The 25,717-nt window shown below is 40.4% G+C and overlaps 1 protein-coding gene across 3 annotated transcripts in view; it reads right to left on the bottom strand.

Moving 5' to 3' along the window:
• tspan4a (tetraspanin 4a) overlaps positions 1 to 25,717 on the bottom strand; it is a 43,599-nt gene that overhangs the window by 4,643 nt on the left and 13,239 nt on the right. For all 3 annotated transcript variants that reach the window (XM_067248480.1, XM_067248481.1, XM_067248479.1), the window contains 2 exons: positions 10,729 to 10,920; positions 6,643 to 6,717 (listed from right to left, as the gene is read on the bottom strand). In XM_067248480.1, coding sequence (XP_067104581.1) covers positions 6,643 to 6,717; positions 10,729 to 10,920 — 267 coding nt within the window. The remainder of the gene's footprint in view (positions 1 to 6,642; positions 6,718 to 10,728; positions 10,921 to 25,717) is intronic.

The following is a 25,717-nucleotide window of genomic DNA, read 5'->3' as shown; positions in this document are numbered from 1 at the left end:
AATCATTTAATTTGATCAATTATCCTTGTCCTTGTTTGTTGTCCCATACATACAGAAGATGTTGTCTTTTGTGAATCAAAATACTATTTGATTCCAGGTTTAATACTCTTTGGGTGTGTAGTTAATAGTAGCATCTTTATCATGCTGCAAGTTTTATAAATGGTATGCCATTTATTGCCACCAGCACACTGAAAGTTCCTGTAACCGAATGTTAGAAAACAATCTAAACTAAACCAGTAATTTAGAAAATGTAATGATATTCAGAAGAAAAAAAAACCAATCCTTTTATTTACTTTTTGTACAGTCTTTCATTTAAAGTCGATTCACAAATCAATTTCTTTGCAACATAAGTGCGTCTCAAGTTTTGGGTCTCAGACTCAAGTTTCCCTCTCTAGTGGCTAGTGATGACAATCAAATGGCTTGATTTATACACCTAGATTACCGTTATTCATGTTAACATTCAAGAATGAAGGTGACTTCAGTCAAATGTACAAACTTGCTTTGCAATTTTTATTAAGTTATTACAATTTATGGTTGGTCCTGGGATTTCCATGGCAGCTGATGTCCATGCCATTGATTGACTCACATAGTTCACTCTCCTGATGCTCAGAGGTATGAAACACTGTCTGAATTCAGGTTTAAAACAAGCACCACTTTGCTTTTGAAATTGAATGTGCATATAGAGAAAGGTATTGTTGGTTTTTAAAATGTACTTACCCTGACTCTGAGTACAACTTAGCCCACTTGTCTTAGGCCAGGGCCAAAGCCACTCAATTACAGTTAGGGGGTCAAGTAGCAATTGATAACGCATTGGCCAATTAGAAAATTACACTGCTCTTTTTCAGTCTGTAAGGGTCTGTAATTTAATAGCCCAGCCGTCTTACAAGCTTGCTTGGACAGTAATAGTACTGTTACACATAATGCTTTAATGGTTCACTCCAACAATTCAGCAAAACAGGAAATATGAACAACAGCCAAAGACCCAAATAGGCCCAAAATTGCTCACATTCTTATCTTCGCTTTGTGTAAAATTGCTCCCTGTGAGAGTAGTCGAAATAGGGGCCCTTTGTGTTGCATTTCTTCCTGTAGTCACAGTTCACTTAATATCATATGTTTATTCAAATGAATTCATATTTATTCATAGTTATTCATAGGAATCCTTACACATGCATTTCCTGTCTGCGATTTTCCCATCATTGTTTTACTTTACCTGATTGTCCTTTTATTTTGTGATAGTTACACTAAATTAATTGGAAAATGCTTATTTCAATGACAAAACTACAAAAACAAACAAACATACAGCCTGTATTAGGAACATTCGGATTATTGTCACATTGATGTTAGTTTTATTTAATGGGCATAGCGATGTGATTCGTAGGAGATTTCACCATCACCAATCCGATAGTTCTATGCCATAAAATAGAAACAATGTAATCAGTCACGGGTAACACAACCCTGGTATCATTGGTTGTCCCAGATTTCAGTGAAAAAAGTTTCTGATGTTAAGCAAATGGGGCGGTTGTTGATGCCAAATCTGATTAAAGGGAGCAGAGCGATGTAGAGTAGGCTAAGGATAAATTAAATTGTGATATTACTACTTTTCTGTTGTGCATAACTTATTAATTTATAATCACCTCACATCCAATGAACATTTTTCTGTTATTTTACACATTTTCATGGGAAACCATGCTCAACCAACTCAGTCTCCAATCTAGTCGAAGTCATGACATTATAGTCAACTGCCAATTTTTACTTCAATGCCCAATTTAAAATGATGATCGAAAGGGAAACAAGAAGGAGGATGGGGTGGTGGTGTACAACCTGTCACACACTATTGTGTAGCACTCAACTGGGTGATGCTTGGCTGACCATAACAGGTGTAGAAGCCAACTCAGAAAACCTTACAGAGAAGGGATGAGAGATGACAGAAATCCTATTTGTTGTAACCATATGCCACTTAAAAGACAGAAGGGAAAAGTCTGGGAGACAAGGTTGTCATTTAGACACGGCTCCCATCCACAGCTCAATCGTTACACTGGTAACCATTTTGTTACATCGCTATGACGTCACCTATTTATTAGGACCCATCCATCTGCAGAGGGAAGAGAGGTCAGGTGTCTTGATTGACAGTTCCCACATCCAACCAGACATTGAAAATGCCCACGGTAATATAGTACATTGGTCTCAATGGTAGCCTTGTACCTTCAGAGCCCTTATTCAGAGAATACAAATTGACAATAGATCCACTTACACCTAACAATGCAATACACTATGATTGTGTTATACTCCTCATATACAGGCTATGTTGGAGGGGATTGTGAAAGCAATAAAGACAGACAGTATCCCATTAACAAAACACACTCATCCCAAGGCATTGTGGGTGGCTGAGGAGTCAGAATAAAAAATAAAAATACATGTCCACATGACAGTAATTTAACTTGACTTATTTTGTTAACTTGATTAGATTTTAGTGATTACATTTTGAGAACTTTGATATAGTAATAAAATAAAAAAGTTCTGAACGGAACAAAGAGTTAATTACAGTGACAGGAAAGCAGGTCTTGATGTGTAGGCTTGATGTGTTACTGTAACAGTGCTTTTATAGTTTGAATACACATATTTTTACTTAGTTTTACAGAGAACTTTCTATGTATTTAGTAATATCAAATACCTTACTGTGTTCCCTATGAAAACATAACCCCAGCATGTTAAATAGAAAAATCCTTTATGGTCTATTAGAGTGCAACAGATTGTGAGCCTGAAGCCTCTGGTAGTATTACTGTAATCAATGCCAGGCCGATGCCCAGAACTGGAGTGGGGTTAGTGTAGATGGAGATGGCACATACACAGCTGTATGACTGGCACAAAGGGTTACCGCTGGCTCTGTGTGTGTATGTATGTATGTATGTATGTATGTGTGTGTGTGTGTGTGTGTGTGTATGTGCATACGTGTGTGCACTTGTATGTGTCTGTATGTGCGTGTATGCATGTGTGTGCAAGTTTCTATGTATTTAGTAATATCAAATACCTTACTGTGTTCCCTATGAAAACATAACCCCAGCATGTTAAATAGAAAAATCCTTTATGGTCTATTAGAGTGCAACAGATTGTGAGCCTGACGCCTCTGGTAGTATTACTGTAATCAATGCCAGGCCGATGCCCAGAACTGGAGTGGGGTTAGTGTAGATGGAGATGGCACATACACAGCTGTATGACTGGCACAAAGGGTTACCGCTGGCTCTGTGTATGTATGTATGTATGTATGTGTGTGTGTGTGTGTGTATGTGCATACGTGTGTGCACTTGTATGTGTCTGTATGTGCGTGCATGCACGTGTGGGCAAGTAGGTGTGTATGTGTGCTTGTGACATGAGACAGCTGGTGGAAATCCAAACCAATAGTGGAGGAGAAGCAGTGTGGTAAACCAAGGCTACAAGAATAATAATATTATTAGAGCCGGATCTTACCTGAAATAAGCCTTAGGATAGAATTACCATTCCTATATCGTGACCTTCATCAGTTGGGGAGATGGAATGTGGCAGCAGGGTAATGGGTGTAAAGATGAAACTGATTGACTAACTTAAAACTCTTTCTTGGAAGTAAAAGGTAATGATGCAGTTTAATGATGTCCTTTTGTGTTTTTAAAACCTGCACATCCTAATGTGGTAAAAATAACTCCCTTCCAAAGTACTGTTCACGAGTGTCAAGGTACAAAGGTGCCCATTTTTTTTGTCAGACTAGCATTCACACTTGAAATTAAGCTGATATATACAGTTAGGTCCATAAGTATTTGGACATTGACACAATTTTCAGCATTTTGGCTCTGTATACCACCACAATGGATTTGAAATGAAACAATCAAGATGTGCTTTAAGTGCAGACTTTCAGCTTTAATTTCAGGGTATTTACATCCAAATCAGGTGAACGGTGTAGGAATTACAACACATTTTATATGTGCCCCCCCCCTTTTTAAGGGACCAAAAATAATTGGACAAACTAACATAGTCATAAATCTAATTGTCACTTTTAATACTTGGTTGCAAATCCTTTGCAGTCAATGACAGCCTGAAGTCTGGAACCCATAGACATCACCAGACGCTGGGTTTCGTCCCTGGTGATGCTCTGCCAGGCCTCTACTGCAACTGTCTTCAGTTCCTGCTTGTTCTTGGGGCATTTTCCCTTCAGTTTTGTCTTTAGCAAGTGAAATGCATGCTCAATTGGATTTAGGTCAGGTGATTGACTTGGCCATTGCAGAACATTCCACTTCTTTGCCTTAAAAAACTCTTTGGTTGCTTTCGCAGTATGCTTCGGGTCATTGTCCATCTGCACTGTGAAGCGCCGTCCTATGAGTTCTGAAGAATTTGGCTGAATCTGAGCAGATAATATTGCCCGAAACACTTCAGAATTCATCCTACTGCTTTTGTCAGCAGTCACATCATCGATAAATACAAGGGAACCAGTTCCATTGGCAGCCATACATGCCCACGCCATAACACTACCTCCACCATGCTTCACTGATGAGGTGGTATGCTTTGGATCATGAGCAGTTCCTTCCCTTCTCCATACTCTTCCCATCATTCTGGTACAAGTTGATCTTGGTCTCATCTGTCCATGGGATGTTGTTCCAGAACTGTACAGGCTCTTTTGGATGTTTTTTGGCAAACTCTAATCTGGTCTTCCTGTTTTTGAGACTCACCAATGGTTTACTTCTTGTGGTGAACCCTCTGTATTTACTCTGGTGAAGACTTCTCTTAATTGTTGACTTTGACACAGATACGCCTACCTCCTGGAGAGTGTTCTTGATCTGGCCAACTGTTGTCAAGGGGTTTTTCTTCACCAGGGAAATAATTCTTCTGTCATCCACCACAGTTGTTTTCCGTGGTCTTCCGGGTCTTTTGGTGTTGCTGAGCTCACCAGTGCGTTCTTTCTTTTTAAGAATGTACCAAACAGTTGATTTGGCCACACCTAATGTTTTTGCTATCTCTCTGATAGGTTTGTTTTGATTTTACAGCCTAACGATGGCTTGCATCACTGATTGTGACAGCTCTTTGGACTTCATATTGGGAGTTGACAGCAACAGATTCCAAACACAAATACCATACTTGAAATGAACTCTAGACCTTTTATCTGCTCCTTGTCAATGAAATAACGAACTCCCTTTATGAGAGAATAACATACACCTGGCCATGGAACAGCTGAGCAGCCAATTGTCCAATTACTTTTGGTCCCTTAAAAAGGGGGGGGGCACATATAAAATGTGTTGTAATTTCTACACCGTTCACCTGATTTGGATGTAAATACCCTGAAATTAAAGCTGAAAGTCTGCACTTAAAGCACATCTTGATTGTTTCATTTCAAATCCATTGTGGTGGTATACAGAGCCAAAATGATGAAAATTGTGTCAATGTCCAAATACTTATGGACCTAACTGTATATATCAGCTTATATCGCTCTGGATAAGAGCGTCTGCTAAATGACTAAATGTAAATGTAAATTATATACCTATCTGAATCCAATCCAGTAAAATTACACAAGCCTCCACAAATGGAAAAGTAGAACATGAAAAACACACACTTTAGGCATTGGCACTGTATCTCTCTGATGAGTGAGAGTGCTCTGTTTTGAAAAATCACTATTGGTCTTCCCATCAAGCAGTTCCTGCATGTCAACTAGACTTGCTAATTTACCTTTTTCAACAGTTCTTTCTACTTTCTTCTTTTAAATTTCTAATCAATGTGCTCAATAAGAGCAGATTGAGTTGTAACTGAATAATTCCGAATATGTGTATGTGTGTGTGTGTGTTGGTAGACGTTGTGGGTGGGGGGTGGGGAGCATGATCCCATGCAATTCATTGTAACACAGACCCAGGGAGGCACTGCATCCTCAGTGTTGATGACATTCATAGCAGTGATAGAGAACAGAGCCTATTGGCTGGGAGCCCAGAAGACAGCGCCAATTCAGAAACACTCATAGGATTACACACCAAGACACAGACTGCAAAGGAAATACAGAATAGATAGCTGCTTCCAATTGAGGCTGCATGGGTATTACATAATGCCAGATAAAAGACAGCACAAAGTACAATGCTACGGTGTCAAAGAGAATACACTAAACAAGGATGGGGGAGATATCAAACATAGAGGCTTGGTATTTTCAAAGAGAGACATGGCTATACAAACACTGGCGGGCTTGGCCTCAGACCTTGGGGAACAAAAAAATCCCAATTCATGCATAATGGAGCATGTGGTCAATACATTAGAGGACAACTTGTCATGGGAGTTAAAGATGGATACAATTTGCAATGCCATGAGTTTTATTATTAATCTCTTGAAAAATGCTCTGATGCACAAAAATTACATATTAATGTTGAAAAGGCAGCACTTCTTGGGGTTGTTTTCAACTTGACTTGTTTATTTCACAGGGAAAGCACTTGAAGAAGATTTTCAACCCATATTTTCACAAAAATAACTTGGATGGGAGTCATGGTCAGTATTTTTTATTTAAACCACACACCCAGCAAAATGTGTTGGAGGACTACTAACCATCTAAAAAATGCTTCCAATCCTATTTTTCTATATTATATGAAAAGATGTATTTATTATAAAACAGTATGGTGATGGAATTGTGATTAGCAATAAACATACCTGATCTTGGTAGATAAAGAAGAGCATGATGGATAGTATCTCCAGGAAGAAGATGAGGACAAGAAGGATGAAAAACTGTGGGGAAAGGGAGACAGAGAGAACAAAGTATTTATGGGTGCAATTTATCAGGAGCAAGGGAGGAGAGCTCCTCTATGGTGACAACACCTGTCTGTGAAGAATGAAGTCTAACACAGCAGCATAGAACAGCTGGAGAAGCCCACGGTGTCAGGAACAGAGTGTTGCTGTAAGACGAGAGATCCTAGACCCTTACAAACCCCTCAATTTTGGTGTTTATGATTGACAGCCCAGAGAGAGCATGGATGTATAACAATCCTTCCAAGTTAGGCTGGTTGGAGTGGAACAACAGAATATCTACTTTTGGGCTCCATCACAGCTCCCGACAACACACACATACACACACCCATCCTGACGACCCATGTGAGCAATTGAGACAGTTAGCTGACTAATCCATCAAGCGCTCTGCGAAAACTACATCTCACCCCTCACACAAGGGAGCACCTGTCCTCTTCACTGTCATTGAACATCAGAAGCAAAAGGAGCGAGTGAGAGAAAGTGAAATGTGAAGGGAGATAGAGGGAAGCGTAGCTCTAGAGGCCTTACGGCAATAAGAGCAATAAACAGAAAGAGAAGGAGAGTGACAAAGAAGAGGGAAGGTGGTCAGTGTTGGTTGCTGCATTACCACCAAATCCTTCTCATTTTGTGAGAGAGCTCTCCAGAAATGTGATTTGTGAATTGTAAGTGATACAGGCGTCAGGATGCGGTGGTACAGTCTATTTACCCTCAAGGCCTCTCAGCAGCCACACCGCTTGAAGGATTGACAAGGCATTAGTCATCAACAATAGGAAGGTGTGAAACATCTCATTGTAAGCCACATAGTCCTTAAATCATCTGTCCTCAATTCAAAGATCTGTCCCCACTGTTTCTTGATATAAGTTTTTAGTTATGCTTTGCAGTTATGGAATCATGTTGAAAAACATGTAAAGTAAAAATGAAATACTGTGGAGGGGTATAGACACAAGAAACAATTATGGCCAAACCTATATTTAATTTACACACTTTCCTTCCAGATTTTATGTTGAACTTTTGGGTTGTTGTGTGTGTGCACCCTATTGTGACCTTTTACTAATCCTTTCCCAAAAGGCAAACTTACTCAAGTCAGCTCATTATCATGTCAATGACACCTGAAATCATAGGACTTGTCTCTTAACTATTGAAGCACAACCTATAGGGCCAGAGGCAACAACAAAAAAACTGAATAAAAGAATAAAAGACGCAAATTGCCTCTTGGGAAGTAAACATTTAATGTGGGTCAATTTAGTATACTTCAAAATTAATCGACCGATCATGATAAGACTTAAGCACTTCCTGTTTTGCCTCAGGCAATAAATATATCTCAAGAGATTTCAGCTGTACAATCATGGTCATGGCAAAATTAATGGAAATCCTAGACAATGGCATTCAGACATAATTTTTATAATATGGTGAACCAGAAAAATGAAAGGAAATTAAAAACTAACTATACTGTAAGGGATATGTGTTGCTCCATTGAAATGAGAGAGACAATCAGATGTCAATTATAAAAACAATAATTGGATGGCAATTATGCTGACTGCCAGAGGATACTGCCTTCAACATTTGTGTCTTAATCTAACTTAATTATACAAATTTGTCAACAGGAATTTGTCTGTGAATTCTTGAAGGAGAACCACATCAAAATCAGTTTGAAAAAAATTGTGAGAGCTTACGAGGACTCAACTGATCAACATTCATTGTAGTCAAACTGAAATGTTCACATGTTAAATCTCCAATGCTATGCCAATGTCAATGCCATGTACTCATAGTGTTTGTGACGCATTTCTGTGCATGACACATTGTTATGACTGGCACTGAAAAGATATGAGAACCCACGCAAACACTGTTGAGTAATTAGATGTGTTGTTCAAACAATATACTGTATACTTATTTGTTTTAGTGTGTGGGAGCACATCAGTGTGCACACGCATCAGCATTTGTGTCAGTTTACTTTTATGTTTGTGTGGGTGTGTGTGTGTGTGTGTGTGAAAACTGTTTAACCACCCACCCACCCTACACACACAAACACACAAACTACTGTGTATGTTATGACTCATTGTGCACACTTTGCTGATATTCCAATTTAGCTGAGATCAATCCCTTGGTAGGAGAGTGTGCCATGGGATGAGGCATAATCAAAGCCCTGGTGCCTAAATTGATTTCCCCCACATTCAGTCCCTGCTTAGGATTTCTACTTACTTAGCTGTGCCTCTTTGTCCATAGATACACACCAACACTGTTGATGACGTGCAGAGCTGACAGTTCAGTGCAGTTGGACATTGCCTCTCAAATCAATGGCATTTGGGCTCCATCAGGTTCCGACAGCTTGCTAACACATGAGGGAGCACTGCCAGGAGTAATAACTCAACAGGTATTTAGTTCTTGCTGTGTCATCAGAATTTATTTTTCTTTCAGATGGCCTATTTCTCTTATGTCACTCTTACATGTTATAATTGCATGTCCACTTTTCTGAAAAGATTGTTTGTGTGTAAGCAGTTTGGTTTTGGTTTTCCAATATATTAAGGTAAAGCCTCAGTGCACTTAACCCCTCCCCCCAGTCAGGGGCGTAGCCAGGACATTATTTCTGGGGGGGGCCAGCTCTGGCCAGTCTTTTATTTGGGGTGGCACTTGATAGTCTAAAACTACTATTTTAAAACTCACACACTGCATCACTCAGAGCAGCAGTTTTCTAACGGTATCCAGTCGTTATCTGCTAGTTTCCATTGAAGCGCTGTCAGAATGCAGGTACGTTGGTTTGTGTCTTGCGCTGTTGATGGGGGCGTGGCCCAACATGTTGCGAATATGGGGCTTGTAGCATAAGTGACAAATGCCAATATAAGACGACTTTATAAAAAAAATACTAATGTATTTATTTCAGCTTTATACCGTTTCTGTCCAGGAAGGTTTAAAAAAAACGGCCGGCAGGGTGGCCATTCTCTGACCAATGGTGGCCGTTGCCCCCCCCCTGGCCACCACGTGGCTACGCCCCTGCCCCCAGTTATCGCAACCTCGCCTAATACCCAGAGTAAGTATTGACTGTCATGTTATATAGGTGTGAAATGCGATTGTAATTTGGAATAAATCCAATGGAGATTGGATTTCTGGACCCTAATTAAATGTACTGGTGTGGATAGAAAAGCTAGAAACATTTCTGATGAAGGTGAAGGGTAATGGATTCATAAACATTTTGAACCACAGTCTTCTTTATGGACCAATGAAAGCATATGACAACACTAAAACATGAAGATATGATGGAAAGTAACAGATGCATTATTTAGAGTCCTGGATAAACCACGCGTCATATGTAGACATACTACAAACGACATACTAAGTCTTTACACTAAACTGATGTTTGAACATCTCTTAATTCTTCTTGAAACAAAGGTTTTTGAAATCTTCATCGTCACATACAATGATCTCCCATCAATCTTTATACTGTATGTGCCCGCCTTTATAGAGGGGTTGGCTTATTATATTGGCACAGCAGTCTGTGCCTTTGAGGGCCCCAAGGGAAATGTCATGACAGCTGCTAATGACGGGCACATGGTCTTGCAATTTCTTTTTATGACTGTCCTGCTGAATAATTGCAACCCCTGCTGTGCTGTTTCATAAAAATGGTTTGGATTTGATTTGATTCTTTGCAGGATTATTGTGGAGCTTCTCTAAAGAACACTTTTAAGTATCAAGTTTGCCAACTGTGTGGTGTTCTGTATTCCAAGACATTTATTTAAGTTGTTGATGTGTTGTTGTTTGGTCATGGTTGGCTGTGGCATGAGATGTGAGTGAGTCTCAAACTTATTTAAGAATCAGGACAGTGAGCGTGTTTGCTGTTTTCATGTGGAGATCTGATTAAAGGATAAAGATCTTGTTTTTCAAACGTTATTTTCAGCCTACGGGATAAAAAGTCAAGAAATTGGAGGTCACGCTCCAATTTGCATTAACATTCCTTGTTATGTTGATGATGATGCAAGTGTTATCATGGCAGATACTTACACTCAACAACAGAGGACGGCTTTCTTTGACAGCTCCGATGCAGCCAAGGCACCCAATCACCATAATAATCGTCCCCACTGCAATCAGGAGATTGGCTGCTGACAGGGAGGGGAGGGATGATGAGAGTGTGGCAAAGTTCCCCTGGGTCACCGACAGCCACACCCCCACTCCGAGTATTCCACAACCCCCCAACTAAGTCAGAAAAAGAGACAGGGAGAGAGGTAAAGAGGGAGAAAGAGAGGAAGAGAAAAGAAAAAAGACAGATAATTAAACAAACTAACCCTAACACAAAATATAGTTTATATCTCAAATATACCAAATTGTAAACCCATCACTAATCTCTAACACACTCAAACACACTCAAACACACTCAGACACACACACACTCCCCAGGCACTGCCTAGAAATGCACATCTGCTCCACATACACATAACAAGTACTTTGAGATATTCATGTGTAAATATGTGATTATTGTTTCCCCCTTCTCTCTCGTCTATTCCCAAATGTAACACAATGCTAGATCCCTCTTAATGAACTCTTGAGCTAAAAGTAGGGCATGGAAGGAAATAAACCATGCCTTAATGGAGGTATTGTGTTCCCCAAATGATTAAATAGGGTTTGTGTTGTGACCATGTTCTGAGAAGCTGGACAGTCATTGTCTCCCATTGTAACCCCTATTCCCTCTTTAGAGTTCTCAGCAGGGGAATGGTGTTATGAGAGGAAGAGTGGGGGAGAGAGAGAGATGAGGAGAGATGAGGAGACTGTGAGATAAAATGAGAGTGAGAGATGGATGAAAGTTGGAAGAGAGATGACAGCGTAGCGCACTCTTTTGTACATATATTGTGTTCTTTTTCCAACAGTTTGATGCTATAGGACAGGAGTTGGGCTATGCTCATGAAAACCCACTTCCAAAACTATCAGGAATTTGTCTATTCTTTAACTGTTTAAATCCTATCATCTTAATAACAGAAAGTGCCAGAGAATGCCAAGGCTTTGACTATAGCCTTTTCAGAGGGTATGTGCTGAAAAGAAACACTCCAATGTCTGTGATCTCTGACAACAGGAGTAGAGTAACAATAATAATAATCTGTCTTTTTAGGCCACAGAACACTTATGCTGGTAAATTGATTATTGTTGAATTGCTCAAATGTCATGTTCTAATGTACTGTTACTCTACATGTACCATACAGTATGTGCATGTGTGATTGATTATTTGTTTGACATTATATGTGGGAAAAACAAGTGTACCTAAGAACGTCAATTGAAACATATATGTATGTTGTCCCCATGGTTTAAGCCTCAACTGAGAGCAACAAAGTAAGGTAGAGAGAGATGAGGAGATCAGACAACTCTGACAGCTCCAATGAGATGAAGGAAGAGAGAAAAGAGTCTCTGGAGAGTTTTTCGAAGAGCTGCCTTGTCGTACCTCCTTGAAAGACACTAGCCTACACTTTACTTCACTTTACATGGTTCACTGAGCAACATGCACTCTCTCTTCATCTTATTAGTTTCCAAACAAGACCCAGGCTCCCAGACTTGTGTCGAGACGGTATCTTAAAATCAATATATTTTGCAGCGTTTATTCTTAAAGATCATGATGAGTTGTACACCCCCTAACTCTGCCAACCAATGGCTTGGACTATCATGACAGCCAGAGGCTTTGAGAAGAAGATAAAGGGATTATGCACAGATGGCAACTCAAAACAGCTCTTGAACAACAATGAAAGTAATCTGGTTTGCCTATTCAGAGTAGAGATGAAATGACAGACACCCTTCATTGTAACTGATCATTTTTTCCTGTATAATTTCTAAATGTTTTCCCATCCACAAGCAACTGCATTTTATCTTGGGGGGGGGGGGGGTTAACATTGTTTTTAGAACCTAATTAAAAGTCCCATTAGGAAAGACAGATTCATTCTGATAATTAGCATAAACACAGCAACATCACACTTTTTATAGCTTGCCTGCACATAATATAATTCCTGTGCATTAAGGTGTGGGATTGACCACACATAATAAGGCGTTGTTTTTCTTTTTTTCTGCATTGAATAAAATAAATAATATACATAAACAAAGTTTTATTAATTCCATGTTTCTTTTAACAAGCACTCATATGTTGCAGTTGGCACTCAGCTTGAGTATGTTTCCCATGTTGCTTTAGTCATCCCACTAGATAGACATACAGACATACATACCAAAAAGTCAGGGTTACCAAAAAAAAGCTATTTACAAAGGTAGATGGTTAAGGTTAAACTTGTAACATTAAAAACCAATAGTTAAACAAAATTGTTTTTACTATGCCTAACTTCGGAACTTTGTTTCAAAAACCATACTTTGTACATCCTGGTAAAGCATTTTGTTTTGTGTTCCATTACACACAGTGCATGTCCTACAATAAGAAATCAATGAGTAAACCTCTAAGTACACAACACCTTGGACTGTTTCAGTCTACTTTTAATCTACAGAATATTGCACAAGGACTTTTCCTTAATTCTTAAAATTTATGACAAGGCTTACAAGGCTATGATTCACAGCAGTATTGTATGACCCTAATGAGCCACAACAAATAGAACTACTGTATATCTTTCCAAAGAAAATGTCCTTTCCCAACAATCTGTAATTTGGTACACATCTATCAGACAGTGCTTTGAAATGAATTCAAGGAGAACAGCCCATTTTGGGGTTTCAGCACTATCTCTTTTTTCTGTGACCAGTTTTACCATCTACTTTTCATTGTCTGTTCCACGTTAACTGCTTTTGACCACCAGTCACTGCCAGAAGCAAAATATATGTAAATCTATTTTTGTGCCGTTAGCCAAGGCCGTAGCCATGGAATCAACATTTGGGGGGACGAAATCTGCTGGGGAGTCTGAGGGCCCCCCCTGAGAACTTTTTACGTTTTGTTATGAATATGATTAAATTTTTGAATGTAAATTCTGGACAACGTGCGAGGTTGCCTGTCATAGCGTAGCACATTTATATTTGATTTATATTTTTATATCAATATATTGGGTGGGACATTTTGACCAGATTTGAATATTTGAATACCCCAATATACATTATGATTACAGCCCTGCCGTTAGCAGTGAATGAGCCAATACAATTGGTTGTACTTTCATGCATTCTTCATGGAATAAAAGCAAGCTATAAGGTACATTATGTATACTTTTCTAAAACATCTATATTTTAAAACATCTATACTTACATTTACATCTAGGCATTTAGCAGACGCTCTTGTCCAGAGCGACTTACAGTAAGTACAGGGACATTCCCCCGAGGCAAGGAGGGTGAAGTGCCTTGCCCAAGGACACAACGTCATTTGGTTGGCATAGCCGGGAATCGAACTAGCAACCTTCTGATTACTAGCCCGATTCCCTAACCACTCAGCCATCTGACTCCATACTATACATTGATGCATCTATACTTTAATCTGTATCTGTCTGTGCCCAAAATTCCAAGTTTTATAGTTTTATTTTAGGGCAACGATTGTTACCAACAGCATCACGGGCACTGTGCCCTGTGTATAATTCCAGGAATCTGTGTGTGTGTCTCACCAACATCTTATTCACTGTCTGCATCATGGGTACTGTGCACTAGTTTATTTAATTCTTTCATCTAGCAAAGTTGTTGTCTTGCCAACAGCTGCAAGTTAGTTCAGTAAGAGTCATTTTTATTAATTAAGGAATTCATTTGTTAGACTCAGAAGCTGTTATGCATTCAGTGATTTATTTGGCTCATCAATTGCCCAAAAACGTGACTCCTTCACTTCACTCACTCACCAACTTTATAGTTAAACAACGATTCAGTAATCGATTCAGTAAGTAAAACCCTTAATTTGACTCTTGCAGTAGTTGTAAATTACCTTCCCTGCTACAATGAATGACCAGTTAATATGAGCAGATCATTCTCTGTATGTTAATCAAGTGGAGAGTGGGAGTTGGATCGCCCTTGGCCCTTGTAATTGTCCTCCCTGTAAAAACTGATGCCAAGGAACTGGATTACATCTGATCAGCATTCAAGAGGAGGTATCTAGTTATTCTCCACATGTTTGAGTTATCTCCATCCAAAATCCCTGCTCTCAGGGAACACACCCACATAGTTGTGTGCACACAAACATGCACACACACACTTACACATGTCATATACACACATTGATGGGAGACAAAGGCAGTACATATTTATTTTCCTCTCTCTCACTCTCTCTCTCTCTCCCTCTCTCTCTCTCTCTCTCTCTCTCTCTCTCTCTCTGTCTCTTCTTCCACGCCGTGCTGTCGTTCACATCCTGTCAGGAGTGGAGAGAGAGAGAGGAGAGCCTAATCATCTCTCCATCCCCAGCCAATAACAGCCTGATGATATGTACGGGCAACACGTCATAGAAGTGTTAAAGGGCCCAGGGTATGGCCTGGACACAAACTGTTTATAGCAGTGACATAACCAGAGAGGCAGGAACAACACAGTGGCAGGCAGGCCCCAGCAGACTAGAGAGTGACGAGTTCCAATGCCAAACAGACTTGATAGTTCAAACGTATTTATGAGTCAGCTGGAGAACTGACACTTACAAACTATGTATCTGTTGTGTGAGCCACAGAGTCTCACTCACTCACTCACTCACTCACTCACTCACACACACACACACACACACTCACAATAACTCCCACACACATCACATCATTATGTTCATATGCTGAATGTGTTTTTGCAGTCTTTTTATTCTGGTGCATTGAACACAGTAAGTCAGTGCTTTTGTTATGTAAAGCTTCTATTTGAATTGGATAAGAGCTGGATACATTTGCATGCCAGTGTTTAGTGCCAGCATACACAAGGACCACGTGCTTTGTGTGGAGACCTAAAACCTCATGTCGACCCCAATTGTGGGATTCTGAGTTTATCTAGTTAGTCATCTACATAGTTACCAATGAAACAGAAAAATGTAAATAACTATTATTCTTTTTCTTTGTGTTGCATCCTATGTATTACATCTTTGGAACAGGAACACCAACCCTCAATTCCCTTTCATGGCCACAGTGAAAAGGGATTTAATAAACTCTTCACAGCATGGCAGACAGGGTACGAATCCAGGGACAGTCAAGATCAAAACAAAAAACAAAATTCTGGGTCAAAAAACAAGCATAAGTCTGAACAAGAATGTAACACATGTAAACGCTGGAAAACAGGAAAAATACTGGCACAATCTCGCAAGGATATTGAAATTGTACTGGGGTGGACATAGACTGCATCAGAAGCATGGCTATCCTCTGTTCTGCCCTTCTGCATTAAAATGGTCCCTGCTTGCCTGTCCCATGGGGCCTGATAGCATGAGGAAAACTTGAGGAATACTCATAAGTGTCACAACCACACAAAGCAAATACAAATATGTATCACTCCAAGGTGCCCAATCTAAATACTCTCTGCATCGAAGATGCAATCACAGGGAATGGAAGCAAATTGCTACTTTCCGAGCGGTGCGGTGTTCTAGGAGAGCATTTCAATCGTGGTGTTCCCATAGAAGGGCAGGGAGCATTCAACGTTTCCAGGTTCTGTTTTGAAATTCCATCACTCGAGCTGCTTATAGATCCTGTTCTAGATTGTGTGGTAGTTGGCCTACTTGATGACGGAGCACATTGCGCAATGCCCCTTTTTTTATTACAGATCTGTGATCTCTGCGTAGAGAACAAGCTCCAATAGCCACACCGTATAACAGGAGATGGGATACAAAGCCTCTAGAGCACTGCACCACACTAACAAAACAGCTCCTGCAAAACCCCTATAAATAAACCTTGTCAGATATACAGAGAGAGAGAGAAAGAAGAGAGAGATGGAGAGAGAGGAATAGAGGGAGGAAGAGGGAGAAAAAGAGCCCACGCTAAGGGTAATCAATAATACTCTAATCTCTAGGGAATTCCTCCCTCTTTCCCTCTCCTCTTTCTCCTTCCCTGTTACAATTGCATCCACTGTACAGTCAGGCATGCACACAAACAGAACACAGTGGGCATACATGCACAAACACAGTATTCACATGCACCCTGTCTGTATACACATACGGGCCCTGTGTACAGTATGTGTGCATACCCAATCACACACATATACACACATACACACAGGTCCCGGCTGGGTCCCTAGTCATTACATTGACATTGGGCAGAGGAGTAGTGATTTGTGGCGGAGGCTGACTAGTTTATCAGACATCGTCACACCAGCCATGACAGCCCACGGTCGTGTCACACTGGGACGGTACAGTCCTCGATACCTATATTCCATGGTTATTTTCCTTAACACCACGCATGCATACATGTACATGCATACACACTAAATAAATACAACTCAGCACTACAGGCTCACATTTTGGTGATTTAGTGCCAGCAAGGTTGAACATATTATTAAAAAGATTTGAGAGAAGCACAGCTAGGGCAATCGAACAGCATTTTATGGAGTTGTTATTTCATGAGTTACGGTGGCAGTGTTTACATAAACATTATGAGAAGAACTAGAACATGTTTTTATTAAGCGAGCCTAGTATTGACTGACTAGTGGACAAAGGAATTGAAAAATGTTGTCCATATCCAGGACATTTTATCTTGTCTGTGTTCTCCACTCACGAGGCATTTCATCGCCATCGCAACAACCATGACATCAGAGCCAAGAGTTATACACTTAGCAGACCTCAATGACCTTGTGATTCTGTCTTAGAAAAAAAGTCTTTATAAATTATGGCCCTCGCAGTAAACAGTTTTGTGCGTTAAGGTGAAGCTAATAGCATTACAGAGCTACGATATTCTACGCCCCAGTGGCTGGCTAAATAACTTCTAAATGGAGATGGGGTTGCTGGTAAAGCTCCAGTGGTCCATAGCTGTGTGCTCTGTAGATAAAGACATCGCAGCTGACGTGCCTCGGATGAGGCTCTCTCAGGGTTAAACAGCCTGCAGGAGTTTGAGAACAAACAGGAAGGAGACATGAAGGGAGGATAGGTTGAGTGATGATAAATATAAACAGCAATGGACAGTGACCAGATGTGGCAGTAAAAATTGCAAATTAGGGATGGAGGGTGAAAGAAGAAAAGAGAGAGAGAAAAAGAGAAAGAGTCGCCTCGACCAATGGCTACTGTACTATAGCAAGTAAACGGTACAACAAATCAAAGGCTGATGGATGGAGAAAGAGACAGAATGAGAGCCTGTCTATTTCTGTAAGAATAGACAGGGGAAGTCAGACAACCTCACATTTAGAGTCCCAGTACTATCCTAAAGCTAATCAATTCCTGTCCATTTACTGCAACGGATGGACACAATCACTCAGAACACACACATTCACACACCCAGGGGCCTTCTCAACGGAGAAAGGCCGTTTCCTCAGCTAATAGAATCTCATAACAAAATTTGTTCCAACTCACTAGTTAGCAATCAACACCCTCTGTCTTCCCCCACTGTGTGTGTGCATTTGTAATGTGTTTGGGAGACTGAGGGCCTCATGTACTAACGTTTTTGCGTCCACTTCAGGCGTATTTGTTTCGCAATTTGCGCGTAAAAGCATGGCGAGGTATGTACAAACATGCCGCACTGAGGTAAAAGCGCAGACTGCCTGTCGCGGGAACTGAAAATGGCAAATTGCGCTTTTCCGTGTCATGCATATGCATTCACGGGAGGGTCAATGCGAAAGTGGGAGTTTCCCATAAAGAGATGGGAGGGGATGCGTAAAGTGCGCCTAATTATGTATTCCGCGGTATGTACAAAACCCGCTTGTGAAAGCGCAACTCTATTATGCGGGGAAAAATCTCCACCTGTTAAAAGCAGGCGTAAACCAGGATGCGCATATGCCTCCTAGTGAAATGGCAGCCGTAACCCGAGCAAGACGAAGACATAGGCAAAATAATTTTTGCCACAAGGATCACACTTTTTGAGTTGAGTGAACACGAAATCATTACGCGTTACAGATTAAGCAGCCATGCAATATTACAGTTACTGGAATTTGTAATTTCGGTCCAGATTGCATTATTTTGTGTCGGTGTGGAATTCCGGCCTTGTATAATATTTAAATTAGATGTTGCCTCATGAACAAGCACATCAATTTCGTTATCACTAAATCTTTGTTTTCGCTGTTTTGACTTTGGTGGCTGATCCATGATAGAAAGGAGGACCATTCAATTGCGCGTTTAAATGCTCGCAATTTACGGTATAGTGGGCGGAGAAAGGCACTGATTACCCGATGAACTGCAAGTTTCGTATATACGAATAAACTGAAGTATCACAGCGTGCGCAATCTGCGGGTTGGCCATGGCGCTAATAACGCTACGTTTGCGAATGTAAGTACATGAGGCCCTGAGTGTCTGTTTTCACTTGCATGTGTGTTCATCTGTACTGAATGTTTGTATGTGCAACTGCCTTTTAGCAATCTCTGCATGTTTGTGTTAGCTTAGGCTGAGTGAGCAGCCATATTTCCCTCCCTATTCCTCTCCTCTAACCTGCTCTCCTAATTATCATCATTCTGTCCATATTCCCGTTTCTTCTCTATAACTGTTTTCCTCTCTTTGCTCTCTCCTACTCCTGCCTCTTTCCATCCATCTCCTCTCTCATTCTCCCTTTTTCTACTGCCCCCATTACCTTCTCTCCCTCCATCTCCAATCTCCTCCACCGTTATCAATTACCTCCACCCTCCACCAACAGCAGCAGTATATTCAAAGGTTCAACACTTCTTAATCAAAAATTGTAAATTTGCCCTGGTTAAAGAGAATTTAACGAAGAAGAAGAGGATTAGCAGAGGGATTTACCAGAGCTACACTGGCTCTGACACAGTGCACACATAAAAAGGGGCCTTATGCCCCTTACTTCTCTTTTGGACAGTCAGGTAATGAGTACGGAGTGTTAGCCAGTGATGAATATTTCAATAGATTTCTGCATCAAACAGACAAGAAAAGGGTTGGAATCAACAACAGGAAGGTAGGAGAGTGTAGTTCATGAAGGAATCAAACCATTTTGTTTTTAGCAACTGAGAGCAAAGCTAGTGCATTCTGTAGGAACAGATGAGAGATCAAACACTCCCAGAAGTTGGTTCTGTGTAGGATCATCCAGCTGCAACGTGCTACTGCATGAGACGCTGCACCAATACAGTAGCACAACACTCATTCTGTTCAAAACTGCTCTGTTCGATCTAGTGAGCATCAAATGTTTGTTTGGTTTTTCTTGTTGACCATGTTTGGTCTCCTAAACTACAGTGTGAAAAAGTTGGAACAATGTTGTTGACACCACATTTATAAAAACATATACTCTCAGGGAGCATCTACTGTAACATTGAAGTCACAATATAAAGGAGGCTGCACACTACTTGGCTGCTGTCTTTGTTGCTGTTTTTAAGCTACTACCTGTTCTGCCTATGAAAACTGACAGCATGTTTATTATATATATGTGCCAGTTTGTTTGCAGAAGCCTCTGTAAACAGAAGAATACATTGATATGGTCACAGATTGAGTAAATAATGAAGATAGGACATTGCCAATGGAGTTGAGAACCATACGCTGCACAAGTCTAACTCAGATATATATCACATGCCCTACTTACTTTGCAAGGTATTTTAAAAACCTATTCATAATTAAGAGTCATTTCACCAGCTGCTGCGTCAACTCGTTAGCCACACAGGAGATTATTTTTGACTGCCGGAATAGTACTGGCAGTATCATATGTTAAAATCTGAACTGCTATAGGCTATCTGTAAACAAACAACATTATCTATGGCACTATCTACTATGTAATACATCCAGTACAATAAAGAAAAAGCTATTCTACCCAAGTATGACAGTCAGCTCTCTATTATATGCTTTGTCTGTCTAGAAAGATATATTTCTCCCCTTTTCCTTTTGAAATGGGTCGTGTTTGGCACAATAATACACTGACTCCTTCATTATGACAACTACAATAGACAGGGCAGAAGTGCATCTTGAAAATATTCACATGGCACAAAGCTTTTTAATGGGCTCGAGCTGGCATGCAGTTATCTCCTTTGAGAAGGAAATTATGTATCTTTGTGGCGGATTTTGTTACAAGGTTTAGCCAGGTGAGCCTGTCTGTTAGCAAATCCACGACTGAAAGGTTAGGGTTGAAAGATACATTACCTCTTGAGTAATGTTGAAAACTATCACATAGTACTGAAGCAGGTATCACAACGTTGAGGCAAATATAAGTAAATATAATATGCACATCCTTTGTGGGTATAAAATACCAATCAAAGTAAAGTGCAAGTCATCATTTATTTCAAGTCCACTAATACCTAGCAGACATTGCAAGGCTGAGCTACAGGGAGAGCTCCATATTATGTGTGAAAATATCAGGAAATATTAAATGCATCAATGGTGGGTGGGAAATAATGAGTCCTAGAAAACATCAGTTCTTTTATTTGAAGCACACAAAGCTTGTGACAGTTGACAGTCCAATGCTCACCAATCGATTGTGGCTATTAGATGAGCAGGTAGGACATATGCAGTCCACACTGGTATTCTGTATACTGTATCCTTGTTTCCCCCCCACATTGCCTCCTGCTGTTTCTGCACCTGTTCTTCCTGACCTACTGTTATTCCTCTCAACATGCCCTCTTTTACTCTCTCCTCCTCCTTCCTTGCTACTCCCTCATTCCACAGTGGTCAGTCTGGCTTAGCACAAGTGTATGGCTTTCTTGCAGGTCTTTACATGTTTACAGTTAATTCCCTGCCATTTGGACCCCTCATCGGCACACCTCACGACCACCTCATTATGAGGAGGTTGTCTTTCTATGCCACCGGGTGGCTTGTTGTTTGTCACTTTAATACGGGTCACCTTTCTCCCCTGGGCTGTTTGAGTGTTCTTGCAGAGGATTTCTCCGGTACAGCCACGGCTCAATTACAGAACAAGGGCACAGATGAAACCAGAATCCCTCCCTCGGACTTTGTCTCTTTCTCTTCTTTTCCTCTCTGTACCCTCTCTCTCTCTCTCTCTCTCTCTCTCTCTCTCTCTCTCTCTCTCTCTCTCTCTCTCACTCTTCCTCTCTTTGGACAGAAGGATTAGTGCTGAAAGCCACCCTTCCTTCATGCTGTGCCTTTACCCCAACCTCACTCTGATCATTTCTTTTAGGATTTTTACTCCTCATTTTCTCTCAGCTTGGATCGATGGAAACCAACTTCCTCTCAAGAAACTTCTTGAGTGTCTCTCTTCTTTCTCTCTCACACACACATCCAATATCAGTCTTTTGCTCTCACACCCAGTACCCAGTATCTACCTCTCTATTTTCTCTCTAATTTCCTATCCTGTACCATCCTTAGTCTTGATAAACCACCCTTCTCTCATTTTGTCTTTTTATAGCCTGGCAAGGAAACAGGGTTGGCATCTTCTAATGTGTATGTGTGAGAGAGAAACAGAGACAGAGAGAGAGGGGGTGGATGTGTGGCGTTTATCTGCAGGATTAATATAAAGAAATGACAGAAGAAAGTGAAGAGGAAACATAAGTGGAGGGACTAGGCCTATGCACAATTATCTTTATTTCAAAGCTGAGAGGGCCAGGTGGCTCCCTTGACCTATTCTTGATTAGAAGCCCTCTTCTTGGCAGATTCTTCACTGTGCTGTGCCAATTCAGATGGTTCAGCTCAACTGCACAAATTGGTGCTTCTACAGTATATTTCTCTATCAAGATGTCAGTACATCATGTTAAGCATGGCATCAGCTGCTTGACATCTGTTTAAAGTCAACATAGTCTTTACTTGTACAATATCCTCCATTTCCTGACCAGCTTTCTACAAAATATGTTTGAAACTGAGAGACTGAACTATTATTTTTACAGCCACAATACAACATTGCCTTCAACTACCATCTGTAAATAACTGACATGGCATGGCACAGTATATTATATTTATATAGATATTATCTTTATTCAATTTTAATGTGGGGGGGGGGGTAAATAAATTGGTCGACTGAGATATTAGTGATTGAAGGGCCATGTCGTTCCTCTTAAATAGACACATAGTGTACTGAATGGACAATCATTGCTCCATGCCAAGGCAGATCAATGAGTCAAGTGAGTTCCATTGATGGTAAATCATCTTCCCTTGTCTACAAGTCTATGACCCTGCAGCTCAAGGTTAACTGATCAGAATGTCTCAGTTTCTATTGCCATATAAAAATGATTAGATTCACCTGACTGTTCTAATGACAATGGAAAAAATAGAGGTGTCACACATTGCTCAATGACTTCAACAGTCTCCACCTTACCAGTTACCACCAGTTCCCCAGTACTGCTATTGTGATATAATAGAAACGCTTGCGTGTAGCAGCCAGGTGCTGTGTATAATTATGAGGTGGCCGTCATTAACGTAATCTAATTTCATTAACTGTGTTCTTGATAAGGTCAAAGACTCCTCAGAAACCAACCCTAACCATGGAACCTTTTCCTGTCTGTAACTGTGTGATTAGCCAACATCATTTAAAATTATATTCCCACAGCACTAATTAAATGATTGAAGGGCTAAATAAATGTATCTTGCGACTGACATTTTAACCAGAAGGGATTGTATGTAGGTTAGGATTCGATTTAGCTTCATGCATATTGTGGATGAAGCAGGACAAATGTATCCATTGTATTTCCATCTGTGGTCCAGATCATTGTAGCTTACTGAATGAGTTGCAGATTACATACCTTGCTCGTACATTCCTCTGCAGTGGTGGGCTAATAGGAAACCGCCTGAGGCCAAGAGATGTCAATATAAAAGCAGCTTTTTACACATCCAGAGATGAACGAGATCGCAGTAAGCAGCGAAGCCATTTATCAAAGAGAATCCATCTTTTTTGAAATTGACGTAACTTTCCCTCTGTGGCTTATTCTTTGGACATAAAGAATTTGTCACTCAACTTTTGTACATTGAGCCCCTTTGTCCTCTCATTTCTTGCCTTACCTCAATGACAACCTTTTCTACCATTCTCTATCTTGTTCTTTTTTCATCACTTTTCTTTTCTGAGCAAGTCATTTCTCTCATTTTTTCTCATTCTCTCCTGACATGTGCTCATGTGTTTTGTGCAAAATTGAAGGGCCCCTTTTCTTTTTATTGTTGCTCAAACAAAAGTGTCTCCCAAGGCATTATGGCCAGTTTTCAATCTTTTAGAGATATTTTTTAATTAACATCGATTCTCTTCCATTTGCAACTCTAGAACAAGAGGTTCCAACTGGGCACTTGAATCCCATTTTGCTACAGGGATTGTCCCACGACGCACCCAGTTTTATCAATGTCACTCAGCTGTTTACTCATTCCAAATGAGACTTCGGCACCCCCTGTTCCTTTAGCGACAAGGTGCTGTCAATTAGGAGTATTGAGCACCGTGCGTCAGCATAGATAGCGGCGGGGGGGGGGGGGGGGGGGGGGGGGAGAGAGCACTCGCAAGCTCCATCTGCTACCCATCTGCAGAGATGAGAAAGATGTCGGGGTCCAAGGGTCTCTCACTGATGACAGTACTGGTGTACACTGGTAAAAGGTAACAGAAATGTTTCTGGGTTGTAGCCATGACAGGCTTCTTGTTGTGTAAACCTCAAAACAAAGGTAGGCCCCTTTTTTGCAAAACTGTCGTGTTGTCTTGTTTTTTAGACTAATGTTTAAAGAGAATCTGTGTCTTTTCTCCTGGCTCTGTGTAGGTGTTTTGGTGATATTGTTGCACTGATGTAGGTTAGCGTTAAATATTGGGTCTACTTGATTAAATACATTTTTGGATCATGGGTAAGTAACAGCATGGGAACAGCTTCTTCCTTCAGACTAGTGCGCTTTTTTTCAGATCAAAACAGCAGCTCTTTATAACACCGACAACTAAATTGGTACATCACTTCACTGTCCAGTGTATAACCCCCAATCTAATACTATCCTAAACATTGCAGGTAAACTGCATAATGTTATACAGTTCCTAATTTACATAAAGATATTAAGAACATACTGTATTGATCAAATCCTGAAACATTTATTAAATCATGTAAAGCATCCAAAACCAAAACAAGAATATTCTAAACAACAATTTACTAAATCAATCTAAGTTTACAATATGTATCTACCGGCACACATATTAAATAATGTACATACTGCAGTTTATAGGATTGCAGTATGACATACAGGTAACGGGTCAACAATGCATGTTGCTAGAATTGTTTAACTAGCCATAGATGTAAGGAAGAATAACATACTGTGAACAAGTCGCCCAACATCGACTGTAGGAGAGGTTCAGCCACCTTTTTAGCACATTGTCCCTGGTAAGGACACACTGGTAGCCTGTTTACATCTCAGGCCACAAACACTTCACAGTTCCTAATGTGTCCTTAGTGAATAATTCATGACTAAGGCCTGTCAACTCTTATTTGTCAGTGTCTGCTGTCTGCCTCAACCCAACAACTCACCATGTCTTGCAAACATCAGGATGCTCAGTGCAAAAAGAAACATCAAATAAAAACTGAAAATTCTTGCCATAGACATTTATCACAACTTGGCTGTTATTTACCCTGGAAAGTGCTAATCCTGAAACCGGGTCACTTAATTACAAGCATATCTTATTCATGCATTTTCTCAAACTTCCAAATTGTCAGAGAAATAATAGTAATGTGTTCCATGACAGAAGTAACCTAACATAGTTAGCCACACAGACTGTTGCTCCAACCTGTATAACAAGCTGTAGAGTATTGGCATGATTTGAACATGCCAAAAGCAACAGACTCAGGCCCCATTTACACGGAGGAAAAACGCATATATTTTCATGCGGTTTGGCCTTTCATTTACACGAAAACGGAGGTTTTATCACGGAAAACGATCATTTCTAAAAACTCCGGCCAAAGTGGAGATTTCTGTAAACTCCGTTTTTATGTTGGCCTGTGCACTAGGTTAAACGGAGTTTTAGGTTCTCAAACGTCACAGTATGCGAGTAAAAATGCATCACGTCGTGAGCGTCCTGTTTGTAGTAATGTAATGGGGTCATTTATTTGTGAATTGCGTTACATTTGTGAATCACGAAATACA

The sequence above is a fragment of the Osmerus mordax genome, chromosome 13 (genome assembly GCF_038355195.1).
Source record: "Osmerus mordax isolate fOsmMor3 chromosome 13, fOsmMor3.pri, whole genome shotgun sequence".
In the NCBI taxonomy this organism is placed as follows: Eukaryota; Metazoa; Chordata; class Actinopteri; order Osmeriformes; family Osmeridae; genus Osmerus; species Osmerus mordax.
The sequence above is the reverse complement of the archived record's forward strand: the minus strand, read 5'-3'. Positions and strand labels throughout refer to the sequence as shown.